Source organism: Cucumis sativus, chromosome 1, assembly GCF_000004075.3.
Source record: "Cucumis sativus cultivar 9930 chromosome 1, Cucumber_9930_V3, whole genome shotgun sequence".
NCBI lineage: Eukaryota > Viridiplantae > Streptophyta > Magnoliopsida > Cucurbitales > Cucurbitaceae > Cucumis > Cucumis sativus.
The window spans coordinates 23,811,029-23,826,531 of record NC_026655.2 but is presented as its reverse complement, the minus strand read 5'-3'; the positions used below and the strand labels follow the sequence as shown (position 1 = coordinate 23,826,531).

Genomic DNA, 15,503 nt, shown 5'->3' with positions numbered 1-15,503 from the left:
AAAGAAATAGTGGAGTTGAAAATTAGGGGAAGTTAATTCAAGTCTAATAAATCAGAAAGTTAATGCAATGAAATAGGCTCTTTTTTTTTGGGGGGGGGGGGGGGGGGGGAAGATGAGGTGCCCACACCAGAAATAAGAGAACAGAAAGTAAAGGAAAGTTGAATGGTCAAAAGAGAAAGGCCAAGCTGGAGTTAGCACAGATTTTCATCTTAAATTCTTAATTAATATAATCTGTAGTTTAATTAATTAATTATAGTAATGTAATAAAATAAAGGCAGAAATGTAGGTGAGGTCTGAGGACACCTATTTCCATTTGGCTGGGGCTCTTCTTTTTCTTTGACTGTCACCAGCGCATTATAGCATATACCACAACACAAATACAAATACAATAATCAAATCAATTAGTAAAAAGAATAATAAAAACTCTCTCTTTCCTTTCCTTCTCTCTCTTCTAACGCAAAATCCAAAAGGGGAAACCCAGTTCTTCACATCGCACACCCTACGAAGCTTTCTCCCGATCTGACCCTTTCATTTTCTCCCACCAATCTCTACCTCTGTTTTCTCCTTCATGTCTCAAGATTTTACGTTTCATTGGTAATGGGTTTCTTCTACTGATTCCCTTTGTGTATTCTGTTGTTTTTTCATTTCTTTTTTTTTTTGTCTCCTTTTAATGGGTTTTCTTTATCTGGATGGTGGTATTCTTCGGTAGGATCATTCTGAGTAATTTATCTTGATTACCCACTTGTTGATGTTTTTCTTTCCCCTCTGGTTTTACGTTCGTTTGTGTTTCGATGATTTTTACAGCTTCCGACGGGGTTGGTGGGTTATTATCTAATATTTTATGCTGTGTTTGCTTTATTGTTACCTCGAGTATTTAGTTTCTGTTTATGTTGATCTATACCCTTGTTTGAGGCCAGATCGCATTTTGTTTCTTGTGAGGATTTCTTGAGAAGGTTTTTTTTTTTTACTGTTTAGAGATGGTTTGGATGAACAATGGTTTGAGCAAAACTTCGTTGATGCGAGAGAATGACGATATGAAGACGAACACCTTTTGGGTATTTGGTTTCATTTTCTGCAAGCTGGTCAATGAATAAAAATGCTGAAATAGGTTTATGATTTCTGTAGACTTTATAGTGGATTCATGTGGCCGATTTAGCATAGTATTTTTCTTCTTCTGGGTCCTAGGAGCTGAAAATTTCCGGGAAAGAGCAGTGTGGAAAGTTTAGTCTAAATTGTTGTGAAGTAAGGATTATTGTTCCCTGCCAGGGTTAAATAGTTGATGCAGTTCATATTAATATTTCACGGAAATTGTGTCAAAAGGGTTGAGTAATGTGGTAGATGATAGTGGAATGAAGATATATGATTAAGTTAGCTTATCTGAGTTGATCTCAACAGGTGAATGGTTAGTTTTTTAAGGATCATTCACTGAAGAAAGCTCGTGACATTTCCAAGAAATGGCTTCTATGGGTGTTGTTTCTACTTCAAATTTGAGAGAACCAGCTGGCCATAATGTTGGTGTTGATAGGTTACCTGAAGAGATGAATGACATGAAAATTAGAGATGACAAGGTACACTTGGATCCTTTGATGCCCTTGAAGTTTATTTCTAATAGCCATTGTTTACCTGAATTAGGTTTGAATTTCGTTCTTGTCCTTTTATATGATTTCTCACGAGTTGAAACAATGGCATAGGAAGTGGAAGCAACCGTTGTAGATGGCAATGGGACAGAGACAGGCCATATAATTGTGACAACAATTGGTGGTCGAAATGGCTACTCAAAGCAGGCATGAAATTCATGATATTCAATTCTTCCTTGCATCTCATTGCTTTTATTTTTAAGTGTTTGCACTCATCTGAGTGGGACTATCAACATTTTCTAGTGTGAGATAAGATTGCATATATTATATGTTGGTCATTCCTCTTTGCTTCTAAGTTCTGAAATTCATTATACATTTTGTACTTATGTCATGAATTTGAAATGTAAACTATTATGTAGTTAGTTTGGGCTTTTTCTTATTATCTTCAAGTTATTGTTTTGTTATGCCTCTAATGGTATGTGGTATTACAATACAGACAATCAGCTACATGGCAGAACGTGCTGTTGGGCATGGATCATTTGGAGTCGTGTTTCAAGTAATGTTTGCACCTTTTTCCCCAACGGATGGCAGCTTTTTACCTTTTCACGTTTCCAAGAAATTACATTTTTAGGGTTTTTCAGATATTGAGGGTGTACACTTTGTATGTGCATTTATTATTTTCTGTATCTTGTTTAGGCAAAGTGCTTAGAGACTGGGGAAACTGTGGCTATAAAGAAGGTTCTCCAAGACAAAAGGTACAAGAATCGTGAGCTGCAAACTATGCGGCTTCTTGACCATCCAAATGTTGTTGCATTAAAACATTGTTTCTTCTCAACCACCGAAAAGGATGAACTGTATCTCAACCTGGTTCTTGAGTATGTTCCCGAAACAGTTCATAGGGTGATAAAGCACTACAACAAGTTAAATCAAAGGATGCCACTGATCTATGTAAAACTTTACATGTACCAGGTATTGTTCTTCTGTATATCTTTTAAGAAACGTAATAGCCAGTTAGTTAATGTGAAAGAAAATCCCTATTAGATCCATTCCGTTTGGTTTGGTTTGAAGTTGAACTTCCATTTTCATGCACGTCTATTGCTGATGAGTTCTTCTTAGGGATTATCTTTTTATTTTTAAAAAGAACTTGATCAGTTTTGCTTACGTTTAAGAAAGTAATTGTGAATTATTGATATTCTTAAATTTTATCTCTCTAAATGTTATTATCACAGATCTTTAGAGCATTGTCATATATCCACCGTTGTATTGGCGTCTGCCACCGGGACATTAAACCTCAAAATCTTTTGGTAAGTTGAGAAAAAGCAAGAATTATGGTCCTCATTCTTTGCTCCTGATATCCATATACGTAATTTGTTTCTTCTTCCTATCAAGGTGAACCCACATACTCACCAGGTTAAACTATGTGATTTTGGGAGTGCAAAAGTCTTGGTATGTTCTTTCTTCTTTTTCTCAAAATAGAAGGTCATTTTGGCTGATTGTTATCTGACCAAGTAGATGCAATTATATTCTTTATGATGTACAGGTAAAAGGAGAGCCAAATATATCCTACATCTGTTCAAGATACTATAGAGCTCCTGAGCTTATTTTTGGAGCAACAGAGTATACTACAGCAATTGATATATGGTCTGCAGGTTGTGTTCTTGCTGAGCTATTGCTTGGTCAGGTATTTGGTTGTATGTGTATGGTAGTATTTTGTATGTTTTTTAGTATGAGGTTTTATGGAAACTAAAGATTTAATTTATTTCGTATCAGCCTCTTTTTCCTGGAGAGAGTGGAGTTGACCAGCTTGTTGAGATCATTAAGGTAGCTTTGATGTTTCAAATTTCTGAGTAAATATTGCAAAACATGCTCATGCTCCTAACACTTCCGAATTATGTTTACAGTGTTAAGATGTCAGAATTTTTTGGACATCAATCTGTTTATCACATTTTTTATAAAAATAATAATAAATAAAAAAACAAAAGAAAAAGGAAATAAATGGTAGAAATTAAATTTACTGTTGTGTTTTAAATGTTTAATGTTTATCTCTCCATTTATTTATATTGGCTGGTTAATTCTTGGGACTTTTGGATGACAAAAAAACATTTATTTTAATATTGTGATCCTTAGGATGCTTACCATTATCCTTACTACGATTTTTATTTTATCCCCAAGTGTTGTTGTAAGCTTTATGTTCTGGTAGTAATGCTACTGGTTTTGTAGGTTTTGGGCACTCCTACCAGGGAAGAAATTAAATGCATGAATCCCAACTATACAGAGTATAAATTCCCTCAAATTAAAGCCCACCCTTGGCACAAGGTAATTGTATTTGGAAATGTTGTATGTATATGTATCTATTTATTACTTTTCTGAACTATGTATTTATCTTGCAGATATTTCACAAACGTATGCCACCGGAAGCTGTTGATCTCGTGTCTAGACTACTGCAATACTCTCCTAACTTGAGATGCTCAGCGGTAAGTATCTGTTCTCACTACAGATTTGTCATGTATTGCCATGCTAATACATAACGTCTATATTTTGTATTGGCCTGTTCAGATGATATGAACATTAGATATACTGGCTTGGCCATTGTCTTGATCCATTTTAAAATTCTGATGGTCGTGTCTATTTTATTCTCATTGTCTTTTGTCATCAACTTTTGCACTCTTGTTTTTATTTTTTTCACACGCTTGTGTATTAATGGTTCCTAACCTTGGCCTACTTAAGCATTTCACTTGCACAGTTGTGTTGTATTTGAAAGCGCTGTATCATTGATTGGAGAAGATAGTCTTCAGTAAAATGGTTTCTTGAATTCTATCAGTTTTAGATTAGCTGTGTGCAGTGTATGAATCAATATAATAAGAGAATAGGTGGCTACCAAAAAGTAATCTATATATGGGTTGTTTTGTTGAGCAATATAAATATTTCCACCTAATAAAAAGGACCTCTGAAATTTAATCTGATATCATCAATCTTTTGACTTTTAGTCCTTGGGGTAGCATGATTGTTGGTTGTTGTCTTCATGTTCAAGACATCAACCTGTTCTCATATTCTTTATCTGCATTTTGTTATAATAAGAGTTTTTCAATTGTAATGTTAGAATTAATTAATTCCATTTGACATATGATACAGTTGGATGCCTTGACTCATCAATTTTTTGATGAGCTTCGTGATCCAAATACCCGATTGCCTAATGGACGCTTCCTTCCGCCACTATTCAACTTTAAAGCTCATGGTATGGTCACAGACTATATTTTTATATACTAAAAAAATAAGTGCAATCTATATTCATCCAACTATTTTTCTAGTCGACATGCTAATTAATCTTCTGCATTTAATGTTGTGTCTACTGCTGCTGCTTCGTTTGACTAGAATTGAAGGGTGTGCCTGTTGAGATATTGGTGAAATTGATACCAGAACATGCAAGAAAACAGTGTCCATTTCTTGGGTTATGAGTTTGATTTGAACATAACCGTTTCACCGGTGGTGGTTTCTTGACAAAGAAAGCTACGGGTGTCCCAGTCTGTGCTATTCCTTCTGTTTGCTATGAGTATATCTCTGTATTACCTGCTACGTTGTTTTGAAAGAGCAGATCTAGATATGTTCTTAATGAATGGGTAACAACTCTATCTAATGTTCCATGTGTATTGAATTCGGGTTCAAATGTTTTAATATGTATTAGGATTTGGATGTAGTTAAGGTGAAGTTGGCAGCGGATTTCTTGGTCCGGCTGCCCTCGACGGAACTGGCTTACCTGGCTACACAGTCTAGTTATTGGAAAAACATGTGTGTGCCAAGTATGTATCAACCTTTTATCTCCATGTGCAGATGATGTATCTACTTCCACTTGTACACTTTTATGAACACGGACTTTCATCATCTTTTCTTTCCTCCCTCGCTTACACCTTGTTCAGAAGGGGCCCATAATGTATATATTTTAGTTTGGATTATATTTAAGAATCATTTTCCCTTGCTCAGATTCACAGTGAGATGAAGGACAAGGGGACCCTTTTGCCTTGCTTCTGCTATTACTTTGCTTGATACAGAATGAGGCTCATTGCTACTGGGAATTGTAAGGAAGCAAGAAATTTCTTTTTTCTTCTTTTTTTGTGTGTTCTCTTTCTAATTCCTTGAAACTCTGGTTATCCACCATGGTGGCAAGCTTAAAGCTGTCAATAACTTGGAGAGTATTCAACCGACGTATTTAAGTGATTTTGAACATAGCTTTTTTCCAGTGCAAATTAATCTTGTTGGTGTATTCATCTCTCCCTCCGAAAACATTAATCTTCTTTCCTTGTCGAAGAAGATTTATCTATTGCTAAAATTGAAGTTTGTTTTGGGGGATTGTTATTGTGGTCCAATTCAGATGCTTTGATATAGAATAATCGTTTGTTTTGTTTGGCGTGGTGGGTTACTATAGAAGATTTCTACCACTCCTCTGAAATCTATGTTTATTATATGCTATTTGGAACATTGTTTCATCTCTAGGTATTTGGTTGTAGTTCAGGAATATCTGTCCTTGTGGAGTGGTTTGTGGAGAATATGTGAAAGCTGCACAAAAAAAAAAAAAAAAAAAAAAAGAAGAAAAGAAAAGAAGAAAGAAACCATTAAAAAACTGTCGTTTAGTAGGAGTTTGTCAATGATTTTTTCTCATATGTCTTGTGGGAAGAGAGGTAGCACAAAAATCAAATTGTATTTCAAGTCTCATTTTCTTTTACAAAGGGGTTTGAAACATTTATGGAATGGTAAGGGTAATATTGCAAATGAATATCTTTTAGACTAAGTTTAAGTTAAAGGGTTTTGTTTCCCTTTTAATTGGTCAACATGTTTAATATCGAATCTCGTGCTTAAAAGGTCCATTGGAGGTGCTGAAGTCTTCCAAAGGTAACATAAGTAGTGTTGAGGTCTTCTAAAGTAAAGGTGTGTAATATTTACTCTACAACTGTGAACTACTAAATTCATACTGTGGGTCTCTGTAATGTTTTGTGCCCTAAAGTCTTGCCATTAACTATTAAGAGTCTATTTAATTGTTATTTTATTTTCAATATTATGTTATTCATTACAAGAAAAAAGTTCCAGAGTGTAAACTTAAGAATTATGTGATTGACATACTAGAGAATCGTGTTTTTTAAAAATTATTATATGGATAAAGCTTGGTGGCTTGTGAAAATAAGTTAACAAAAGACTTAGATTCATTTATTCTGTTTTATTAGAGCTCATAATTTATTAGTTCTCAGCAATCAACTTTAGCAAAGGAAAAGGAAAAATATCCCATTAATTTATATCAATTAAGGAAAATTATGTTTATTGTATCTGATACATTACATGAACTGGTTTTTTTTCGGATTAAGCACAAACGGTGTGTTTCAGTTATGATTTTGTGGAGAAATTTGAGAAATGGTTGATTTTTTGCAATCTGAATATGTGATGAATTTTGTAATTGTAGTTAACGATTTCTTTTCTCGTGCTTTTGCAAAATATTTCTCATGGATCCTCAGCCAACTGTGACCAAACAACAACAATCTACCAAAATACTCTTTTACAATGTTAAACAATCCTCAATCATTTGTAATCACAACTACCTCTTACTCCAAGTTGATCCTCTATTTTTGGTACTTTATAGATAGCAAATATTAACACTTTGACCTATTGAACTGTTGACACAGATCCGTCTACTCACAAAATAAACACATCAAAGTGAGTTTTTATCGATTATGTTAAATGCACCATCTCATAGTTGCACTAACAAAGACGTTTAATACCAATTTATACCTAAAAAAAATGAGGTATAAAGAAAAACAAATAGAATTTAGAAATTGTGGGGGAAAAAGCATAAGATAGATTGGAGGAGAAATTGATCGGAAACAGAAAGGCTTTAAAGAAAGCTTTGGAACGACGAAGAAGAAGGCTGAAGGAATCGAAGAAGAAGATGCCATTGGGAAAATATTATTGCGACTACTGCGATAAGCAATTTCAAGACACTCCCTTTGCTCGAAAACGCCATCTTCAAAGTCTCTCTCATCAGAAGGCCAAAGCTCTTTGGTTCGACTCCTTCAAAGGTCCAACACTGCATCTCCTCTCTTCTTTCTCCATTTTCTCCTCATTTCCCCCCCTCAATTCTTCCTTTTTCCCTTGCAGATTTCAATCAATCTTTCCCTCATTCCTTCCACTTCCGACCACGCATCTGTAATCGATTCCTCTCTACGGTAATTCTCAATTCTTCTTCTTCTCTTCCCTTCGCATCGTCATCCATTTTCTTTTAACCTAATTTTTGCTTCTTCTTCTTCTTCATTTCAAAGGGGTTTTGCCAATACGGCGATTCTTGTAAATATTTTCACCCCAATAACAACAATGACAATACGTACAACTCCAGTTCCTACCCTATGGCAGGTATCCCGAAATTTATTTTCGTTTTCCATCCATTTCCTGTCTAATTTTGAATCTAATTCACAGGTTTCCCGGAAAATTATCAACCCCCAAATGTTCCGGTTAATCGATTTGTAGACGGCAACTCTTCTTCCACAGGTAATTTTAAAGTGAACTTGTTGCTGGTTATTTTTGACAGCTTTATGTGTTCCACATTTTATTTGTTTATTTATTATTGCCATAAGAAACAGCCGTGTATTTGCTTATTCATAGCAACCATTCATCTTCATTGATCGATTTTGAACAGCTCTACATATTGTTTGGCAACCAGGTTTATATTTTTAGTTTTTGAAAATTAACCATCTAAAACACTAATCCACCTCTAAGTTCCTTGCTTTATTGTATAGTTCCTACCAATGTTTTAAAAAATCAGGCCAAGTTGTGAAACTTAAAAAAATTTGCTTTTATCTTTAGAATTAGCTAAAAATTCAACTCTTTTACCCAATAAAAGATGGTATGAGTGTTGTAAGAATTATAGAGAACATGGACTTAATTTTCATGAAACTAAAACTAAATTGTTACCAACCCAGTGTTCAGGTTTCTGTTCCTTACATTAGTTCATAATCTTTATCTTCAGGTAGTTTAATTAGCGATAGACTGGGAACATCATGGGGAAATTTACCTCCATCACTGATGCCTCCTCCAGACGGTGGATACCCACCTCTTCCTTTCGTAGATTGGGGATAATCCATCAAGATCAGCTATTTGTTCAACTCTCATCAGTTCTCTGGTTTCTGGGATGTGCTACTCTATTTATGCGGAAATTTTGTACAAATTTGTTGTCTTCAACATCGAGCAAATGTGCTTTTCTCTTGTTCCCCCTTCGGGTACGAATTACAACCCATAAATGTGTTTTCAACTTTCATCTTATGTTAATCTTAAAGTATTTAGTTGCATGTGTTATTATAGCTCAGGTTGATACGTCATGATATATTGAGTTTATGGTGCTCTAAACTTGTTCAGATCATCATGATAGAATGATATATGGTATATTAGTAATACGACGATGAAGAAACTAAGGAAAACACCTGATTCTGAGACTCTTTCTTCACTAGCAAATTTAACTTTTCATTCATAAATCAGGCATGGGAGGCTTCAAATGTTATTGATGTCGACAAGTAGGTGAAATCATCTAAAGATAAGTATGAAGAACATTTGAATGCACGTTTTTGAATACATACATTGGCCCCTAAAGCATATTATTATTTCTTTTATTCAAGCATCTTGACAAACAAGCATCACCCCAATACATCCTCCTATACATTGGTAACCTAATAACTTGAAGATGCAAGTACTTCTAACAAGGAAGCAATAAATTGCATCTGGGTCTCTTCATCTATAGTTAAGAAGAGAGGAACATGAACAAATAGTGATTTGATGCCGTTCTCTTCTGCTTGGCGGAGGGAATGGTAGTAGACATAATTGCACACGAACCGACCAGCATCATCTGAAGTCATCACTTCGTATCCCTTCTTTGCCAGTGTCTTCGTTATTTCCTCCACTGGAAGAGAGGTCTGCAGGCAGAGTTGGGTAAGAAATCAGGAAGAGGAAATGATTTGCATAAAAATTTAAGGATCAATGGATGTAAATGAACCAACAAGGTTCTATAATTTCTACAATCAAATCTTATGCCATCTTCATGTGTACAAGTAATGGAATTTACTATATGGTTTGTAACCTGCCCGGAAAAGATTTAATTTGTTAAAATGTTTTGATGAACCAACTTCAGAAGAATAATATACACATCACACAACAGGGACACCAGCTTCGTATTTCTCAAATACACAAACATCGTCCTGAATGGCTTGACATTTTAACAGAAAGAACTAATCAGTGGTGTTATACTTGTATCTGAATCATTCTAAATTTTCTCCAATATATCTTTTAAAGTGTCGATCAATTTATTATAAACAAAAAATAAAAGATATTAACATTTTAGCTCGCGTGACAAATGTGACATATATTCATAAGTTCAAAGGTTTAAGTCTCAACTTGAACTTCAAAAAAATTAATCAAGGAGAGAAAAATGTTTAATAAATGTTGCATATTTCGAATGCTCTATCAATGTTGTTTAAAATATGTTTGACATATAACCCTAACCAAAGTGATCATGCTTCGTAGGTGCCAACTAGCCCTCAAATTTCAACAGATGCTGATATGTGATATATTAACATTTGTATTTGGTAAAAGAGAAGCAATCTGCAGAAAAGCAACTCAAGCAAGAAGGTATTCCTTAAAGTTCTAACAGTCAGTAATTGACGGTAGTATATTTGTCCCAAGAAAAAACAAATCCAGGTACCTCTCGTGCACGTGATACTTCACCGTCCTCCAGTACAATTGGTACTTTCTGCAGCAGACAAAAGTAATAACAAATAATCAACCTCCCAGAAGAAATAGACCCTCAAGCAAACTAAACTCCAGAGACTGGGAGTTCCAATTTTATCAGATGTCCCCGAAAGGACCTCCGGAGACTAGGAGATAATACATATTAAGCAAATTATCTACCTGAGGCTTCCATCCCATTTCATCAGGACATCGAAAAGTGGCTTCATTAAAGGCTTGGCGTTCGATAGCAAATCTTGAAGCACCACTATTCACTCCCAAGTGAAGCTGAAGGAAGAACAGTAACAATTTCTGAGTCATCACTCAGAACAGTAACGAGGATAACAATATTAAGTTATTAACATGATGCAAGGCCCAAACTTGCACAAGTTCTGCTTTAAGGTTTGCTGTTTCTCTTCTCAATAATCACAGTCAAGTGAGGAAATGGCAAATGAAGACAGCTAAATGCTTCCTGAACTTGATGATCTGTATTTCAGAATTATGATACACATATCTAAATTGTTTAAGACGTCGATTCCATTTATATGATTTTATATAAAACCAACTTTTTTCCTAGTATTTTCCTTGTTGTGTCATGTGTGTATGTTCTATTTGTCTTCTCAACTGACTGAAACATTAACATGGTTTTTTACCTTATAATAGTCCTCCTGTGCAAAATACCTAACCAGATTTCATAAGAAAAGTGAATCATGATCTACAACAGAGCCCCCAATACTAAACTAGGCTATATCACTCGATGGTTAAGTGGCTGTTCATTTTCTTCTCTATGCACTTACGATTGTAGAGACACTGAAGTTATAATGATATAGACTAATTTGTTTTGATGCTTTAGACAACAATACACTTGGGAGGTTTCTCAGACGAAGATCGAAAGCTTTGTAAAAAAATAAAGGAAAGTTAAACCATAACAAAAGGAAGTAGTGTATCCTCCGAGTAATTTCTGTTGTAGCTTTGATTATCCAGTTTCAGAAACTAACACGAAAAGAACTAATGACAAGCAGATCATAACTTGTAGTGGCACATACAATAAGAGTAGCTAGATAAAATGGAAGGCAACTTCAGAGATAAGCAAAACAGGAAATAAGTCTTATGTAGAGGAAGGTTTGAGCTAGGGGCAGGAATAACTGACCCAGATGATTCTTCTAGAATTGGTAGGTTCAGAACCCTTCCCCTCTACAGCAGATTGCAACGTCTTATGTAGCAAATCTAGAGCTCCCTGCCCCGCAGTCTCAAGAATGCTGCAACTCCCAATAGTTAGACCTTCTGGCAAACCATTCTTCTCCATATACTTCTTGAGATTGTTCACTATTGTCTCAGTTGGATTATCAGAAACCCCATGGAACTTCTTAAACCCTGTTACATGAATCGTAACTGATGGAGGCCCTTCCGACCCCATTTAACAAAGATCTCTTCTTGGTAACAGTACTGCTACAGAGAGAATTGTCCCCAACAATCTGCAAGATATGAACACAAGTGATTAACTTGTTGCAACTGAAACTAAAACTCTCAGCAGAAACAATCTTTTTCTTTACACTTCATACTCCCCAACACCAAAATCTCATTCTATTATCCATCCTTTTCTCTTAGACAAGGATTAGAACAACAAAAAATTACACAACACTAGCTCACTAATATTGTACTGTTAACAACAAATTTCTGAAACCATAAACAGCATATCCAGCCCCCGCTTCACTAGTTGTGTACACAAACTCAAAAAAGAAAACAAAGAATGGAAGTTACACCAGAGTAACAGCAGCAATTTCCACTGAAATACCTCAGAAATCAAACAAATCGAGAAGGGAAAATGAAAAAAAATAAATAAATAAATAAACCCAGTTCATAAAACTGCATGACAATAGAATAATAGTAATGATCCCATGTAAAAGTTGAAGAATACAGAAACCGAACCATCCCGCAGATTCATGAAAACTCAAGGAAAAAGAGGAATTAATTCCCGATCGAGATGCTAAGTTTTTTTCTTTTTTTTTTTGTTTAAAATTTTAAAATGGAACAGAATCAAAAACCCCAAAACGATCAGAAACAACAATAATTAAAAAATCTAACTTGGAACAGAAATGGAAAATAAAGAAATGGGTTCAACAAAAAGAGGAGAAAAAAGAAAAATCCTGAGAAGGGAAAGAAAATTTAGACGTGTTTACCTGTAACGATTGGAGAAGAAGGCAAAAACTCAACCACCAGTCTTATCTATTCTTTACCTAGTAAAAGACGATCAGATTATCAGAGAATATATTAAAAAGAAAAGAAAAACAAAAGATTAAATAAATAGCATAGTAGAGAACGTGGAGATGGTGGGAGTTGGAAAGTTCGCATCGAAACGCCAAAACCAAAATTATTAAATCTGATCATTGATTTTTATAAAAAATATTTAAAAACGCACCCACTTTTTTGGATAATATTTTGCTGTCGTAATCATTCATCGACATCGTTAACTTATCATCAAAAGAAATATTGAAAGAATGAAAGAAAGAAAGAAAGAAAGAAAGGGAAAACCATGAGCTTTGGTGTGATAAAATATTGTTTCATGACTTTTCTCTTGTAAAATGACAATCATAAAGTTGTTTCGAGAGCTGGATGCCAATACTCTAAACAGTCATTGAATAATTATAAAAAAGATAGCTTCTTTTCTTTTTTTTCCTTAATTTATGATACCATTTTTTTTAGAGAAAAAAAATAGGATTCTTCCCTTCTAAGTTCTTTTCTTATTTATTCTTTATTCATTCTAAACAGTTAAATAGATTCCTCTCTCAAACGTTTTATTTCCTTTCCATTACTCCCTTTTCAAATCTATTATACCAAAATATCTTTTCAAGTCTATTATACCAAAATATTGATGGAAGAATCGAGTTCATCACTCTTAAGTTAATAGTAAAACCACTATATCAGTTGGAATGCTAACGCTTTTAATAAAAGATTAATTTTGAAATAAAATAAAACATGTTTTAAATGTTAGATATGAAAGAACGTACTCGATCAATTTTAAGGAAGGAAGAGAAGGAGATGCAGATATCATAACTGTTGGGCCGATTTTTTTTTTTCAAATGAAATTAAACATGTGATCAATTTTTTATTATATAATTATGTCATTGATTTTTAATTAAATAAAAAAGATATGCGATCGATTCATTTTTTAAGAAAAATATTTGTGATTCATTTTTTAAAAAAAGTTATTTGTGATTGATTTTCACATAAAAATAAAAGAACTCATGATTCAAATTTTAAAAATCAATCCATTAAATATTTTATTTTACTATTTTAAAAATCTTTTAAAAAAATATTTAAATGTTGATTAATAAGAGAAAAATTTTATTTAACTTTTATTACGACAATTTTTACAAAAATAGTAAAAAAATTTATGATAATACACCTCATAACACAATATTTTCTAAATTTGTAAAAGTAGCGAATTTAATAGTGATGACTCTGTAAGAGTTGTGATTACCATCTAATAGTCTTATAATTACCATCCTATAATCGTCTAATATCACTAATTTTTTTCATATTTGTAATATGCAAAAAATTGGTGTCATGAACTATTTTTTTTCTAAATGATTTTGTCGTCTGATGCAATCTTTCTTTTATTTATTATCACCTAGTTTGATTTTTGAAAAATAGCTTCAAAATAATGAAACTGAACCATACAAAAATAGGTGGCTACACTCATGTTGATATTGAGATTTGTCTATTATAAAATATATTACAGGTGGCTGTACCCATGTGTTGTTGTTTTCGTTTGAGAAATATTTGGATGAATGTTTTTACATACGGGTTCAGGCGTTTTGAAGTATTTTCTTGACAATAAGGCTGCTCGAAAGCTGGTGAACATTTCTCCCTGTCAACAAAAATATATTGTTAGACATCATTTTGGACGTGAAGGAGCGCTGCAATATGCAACGCTTCCAATGAAGCAAGATTATCACTTAGCAAATGCTACTGCTACTGCTACTTTGTTGGCCCATCCTGATCGATATATCAATGGTTAGCTAGAGGTCTCATATATTTGTTCTTTTAACACTTTGACATAACTTATGTTATGTAGTTGGCACTTGCAGTAAAATTTTAAATTTTGTCTTAATATTTTCATTGACTTCTTCACCTTATTCTTTGTAGGAAAAATAATATAATTATTTAGTCATCATAAGTGCTTTATGTATATTGTACATAATACATATCATCCCTTCAATTTCAAAGATGATGTTTGTTTGATGTGACTTCTCTCCTAATCAGTCTTATTTGATAGGCAGGTGGACTACAAATTTAAATAACCTTCTTTATTAATTTGTTTCATGCATGACTCAACATAAATTCCAAAGCTTTATGAAAAAGGAAATGATTAATTATTATTATAAACTCTTAGTTTGATTTAGATGTCACATATTGGTTCAATCCAACTTTGGTCATGGACTACTCCAAGTAAATATGAAGGATTGTCATTGATGTTCATACGCAAACGAAACCAAAACTTAAAAAGTTCGAAACACTATAATTTTATATAAGATACATCATATTTATAAATTTGTGTTGTGGGTAAGTTACAACTTTAAAATTTGTATGACAAATTTCTATATTTTTTATGATATATTTGATAGAATTTTATGATTTTAAATTTAGAACAAACGACCTTTTAGATTCCAAATTTTAAACATGTTGAAAACTAATTATGTACAAAATTGAAGGTTCACAAATATGTTAGACATTCATGACTAGAAGATGGATTATATATGTATAGCCCACAATGTTACAAGTTACACACATTATTCCAAGAATATCAATTAATAAAACAAATCACAAAGTTGGGTACGGGAGGTTCTACTATGTATGAGGTAGTGTGCTAAAATGTTTCACAAATGGACAAACTTTTATTTGATTATGCATGAAAGTGAAAGGGAGAGTAATGAAGATCAATAGTGAAAGGTCTTGATGCTACATTTAATTATAGTGAATGATGGTTAGGTGTTAGAAATTGTTGAGTTACAAAGAGGATACTTGGATAATATACTTCTAGGTCTACAATTGACATCGAATCAATCTAAGGGTAAAATCTGCTTCAATAATGAAGTCATTGTCTAAAGATGTTTATGTATAGTTTCTTTCTAGTTATTGTTGTTCTATGTTTAGATTAGTACAAAACATTCTTTA

The 15,503-nt window shown here is 33.5% G+C and overlaps 3 protein-coding genes across 8 annotated transcripts; 2 read left to right on the top strand and 1 right to left on the bottom strand.

Moving 5' to 3' along the window:
* The first annotated feature begins 392 nt into the window (after positions 1-392).
* Positions 393-5,800, top strand: LOC101216217 (shaggy-related protein kinase alpha). 2 transcript variants are annotated; one of them, XM_031889442.1, is made up of 14 exons: positions 406-594; positions 976-1,055; positions 1,396-1,568; positions 1,692-1,784; positions 2,074-2,133; positions 2,274-2,546; positions 2,807-2,881; positions 2,967-3,023; positions 3,118-3,258; positions 3,348-3,398; positions 3,798-3,893; positions 3,968-4,051; positions 4,710-4,812; positions 4,950-5,800. In XM_031889442.1, exons 3-14 carry the CDS (start codon positions 1,455-1,457, stop codon positions 5,030-5,032), a joined length of 1,230 nt encoding a protein of 409 aa, XP_031745302.1. In that variant the 5' UTR covers positions 406-594; positions 976-1,055; positions 1,396-1,454; the 3' UTR covers positions 5,033-5,800. The 2 variants fall into 2 exon arrangements, with proteins under 2 accessions (XP_004135570.1, XP_031745302.1); XM_004135522.3 differs by lacking the exon at positions 976-1,055 and having other exon boundaries at positions 393-594.
* Positions 5,801-7,336: 1,536 nt separating this feature from the next.
* On the top strand, positions 7,337-10,904 carry LOC101215976 (zinc finger CCCH domain-containing protein 3). 2 transcript variants are annotated; one of them, XR_004218550.1, is made up of 6 exons: positions 7,337-7,636; positions 7,716-7,783; positions 7,877-7,967; positions 8,031-8,102; positions 8,581-8,830; positions 10,125-10,904. XR_004218550.1 is itself a non-coding variant. In XM_004135521.3 (5 exons), exons 1-5 carry the CDS (start codon positions 7,507-7,509, stop codon positions 8,688-8,690), a joined length of 471 nt encoding a protein of 156 aa, XP_004135569.1. In that variant the 5' UTR covers positions 7,337-7,506; the 3' UTR covers positions 8,691-8,929. The 2 variants fall into 2 exon arrangements, 1 of the variants encoding a protein (XP_004135569.1); XM_004135521.3 differs by lacking the exon at positions 10,125-10,904 and having other exon boundaries at positions 8,581-8,929.
* On the bottom strand, positions 9,051-12,813 carry LOC101215577 (pyrrolidone-carboxylate peptidase 1). Of its 4 annotated transcripts, XM_031889443.1 has the most exons (6): positions 12,745-12,762; positions 12,506-12,562; positions 11,476-11,800; positions 10,509-10,613; positions 10,303-10,350; positions 9,051-9,517 (listed from the first exon to the last, which is right to left on the bottom strand). In XM_031889443.1, the coding sequence occupies exons 3-6, from the start codon at positions 11,740-11,742 to the stop codon at positions 9,275-9,277; spliced, it is 663 nt and encodes a 220-aa protein (XP_031745303.1). In that variant the 5' UTR covers positions 11,743-11,800; positions 12,506-12,562; positions 12,745-12,762; the 3' UTR covers positions 9,051-9,274. The 4 variants fall into 4 exon arrangements, with proteins under 4 accessions (XP_031745303.1, XP_011659412.1, XP_031745305.1 ...); XM_011661110.2 differs by having other exon boundaries at positions 12,506-12,813; XM_031889445.1 differs by lacking the exons at positions 12,506-12,562; positions 12,745-12,762 and adding an exon at positions 12,255-12,406.
* Between the last annotated feature and the right edge of the window lie 2,690 nt (positions 12,814-15,503).

Excerpts from the sequence above, each read along its gene's own strand:
- LOC101215976 (XM_004135521.3), top strand. The coding sequence starts at position 7,507 with ATGCCATTGGGAAAATATTATTGCGACTACTGCGATAAGCAATTTCAA. Across the intron at positions 7,784-7,876 it reads GTAATCGATTCCTCTCTACG|GGGTTTTGCCAATACGGCGA; the intron begins GTAATTCTCAAT and ends TTCATTTCAAAG. Across the intron at positions 8,103-8,580 it reads CGGCAACTCTTCTTCCACAG|GTAGTTTAATTAGCGATAGA; the intron begins GTAATTTTAAAG and ends CTTTATCTTCAG.
- LOC101216217 (XM_004135522.3), top strand. The coding sequence starts at position 1,455 with ATGGCTTCTATGGGTGTTGTTTCTACTTCAAATTTGAGAGAACCAGCT. Across the intron at positions 1,569-1,691 it reads TGAAAATTAGAGATGACAAG|GAAGTGGAAGCAACCGTTGT; the intron begins GTACACTTGGAT and ends ACAATGGCATAG. Across the intron at positions 1,785-2,073 it reads GAAATGGCTACTCAAAGCAG|ACAATCAGCTACATGGCAGA; the intron begins GCATGAAATTCA and ends ATTACAATACAG.
- LOC101215577 (XM_011661110.2), bottom strand. The coding sequence starts at position 11,742 with ATGGGGTCGGAAGGGCCTCCATCAGTTACGATTCATGTAACAGGGTTT. Across the intron at positions 10,351-10,508 it reads AAATGGGATGGAAGCCTCAG|AAAGTACCAATTGTACTGGA; the intron begins GTAGATAATTTG and ends TGTCTGCTGCAG. Across the intron at positions 9,518-10,302 it reads AAGTATCACGTGCACGAGAG|ACCTCTCTTCCAGTGGAGGA; the intron begins GTACCTGGATTT and ends CTCTGCCTGCAG.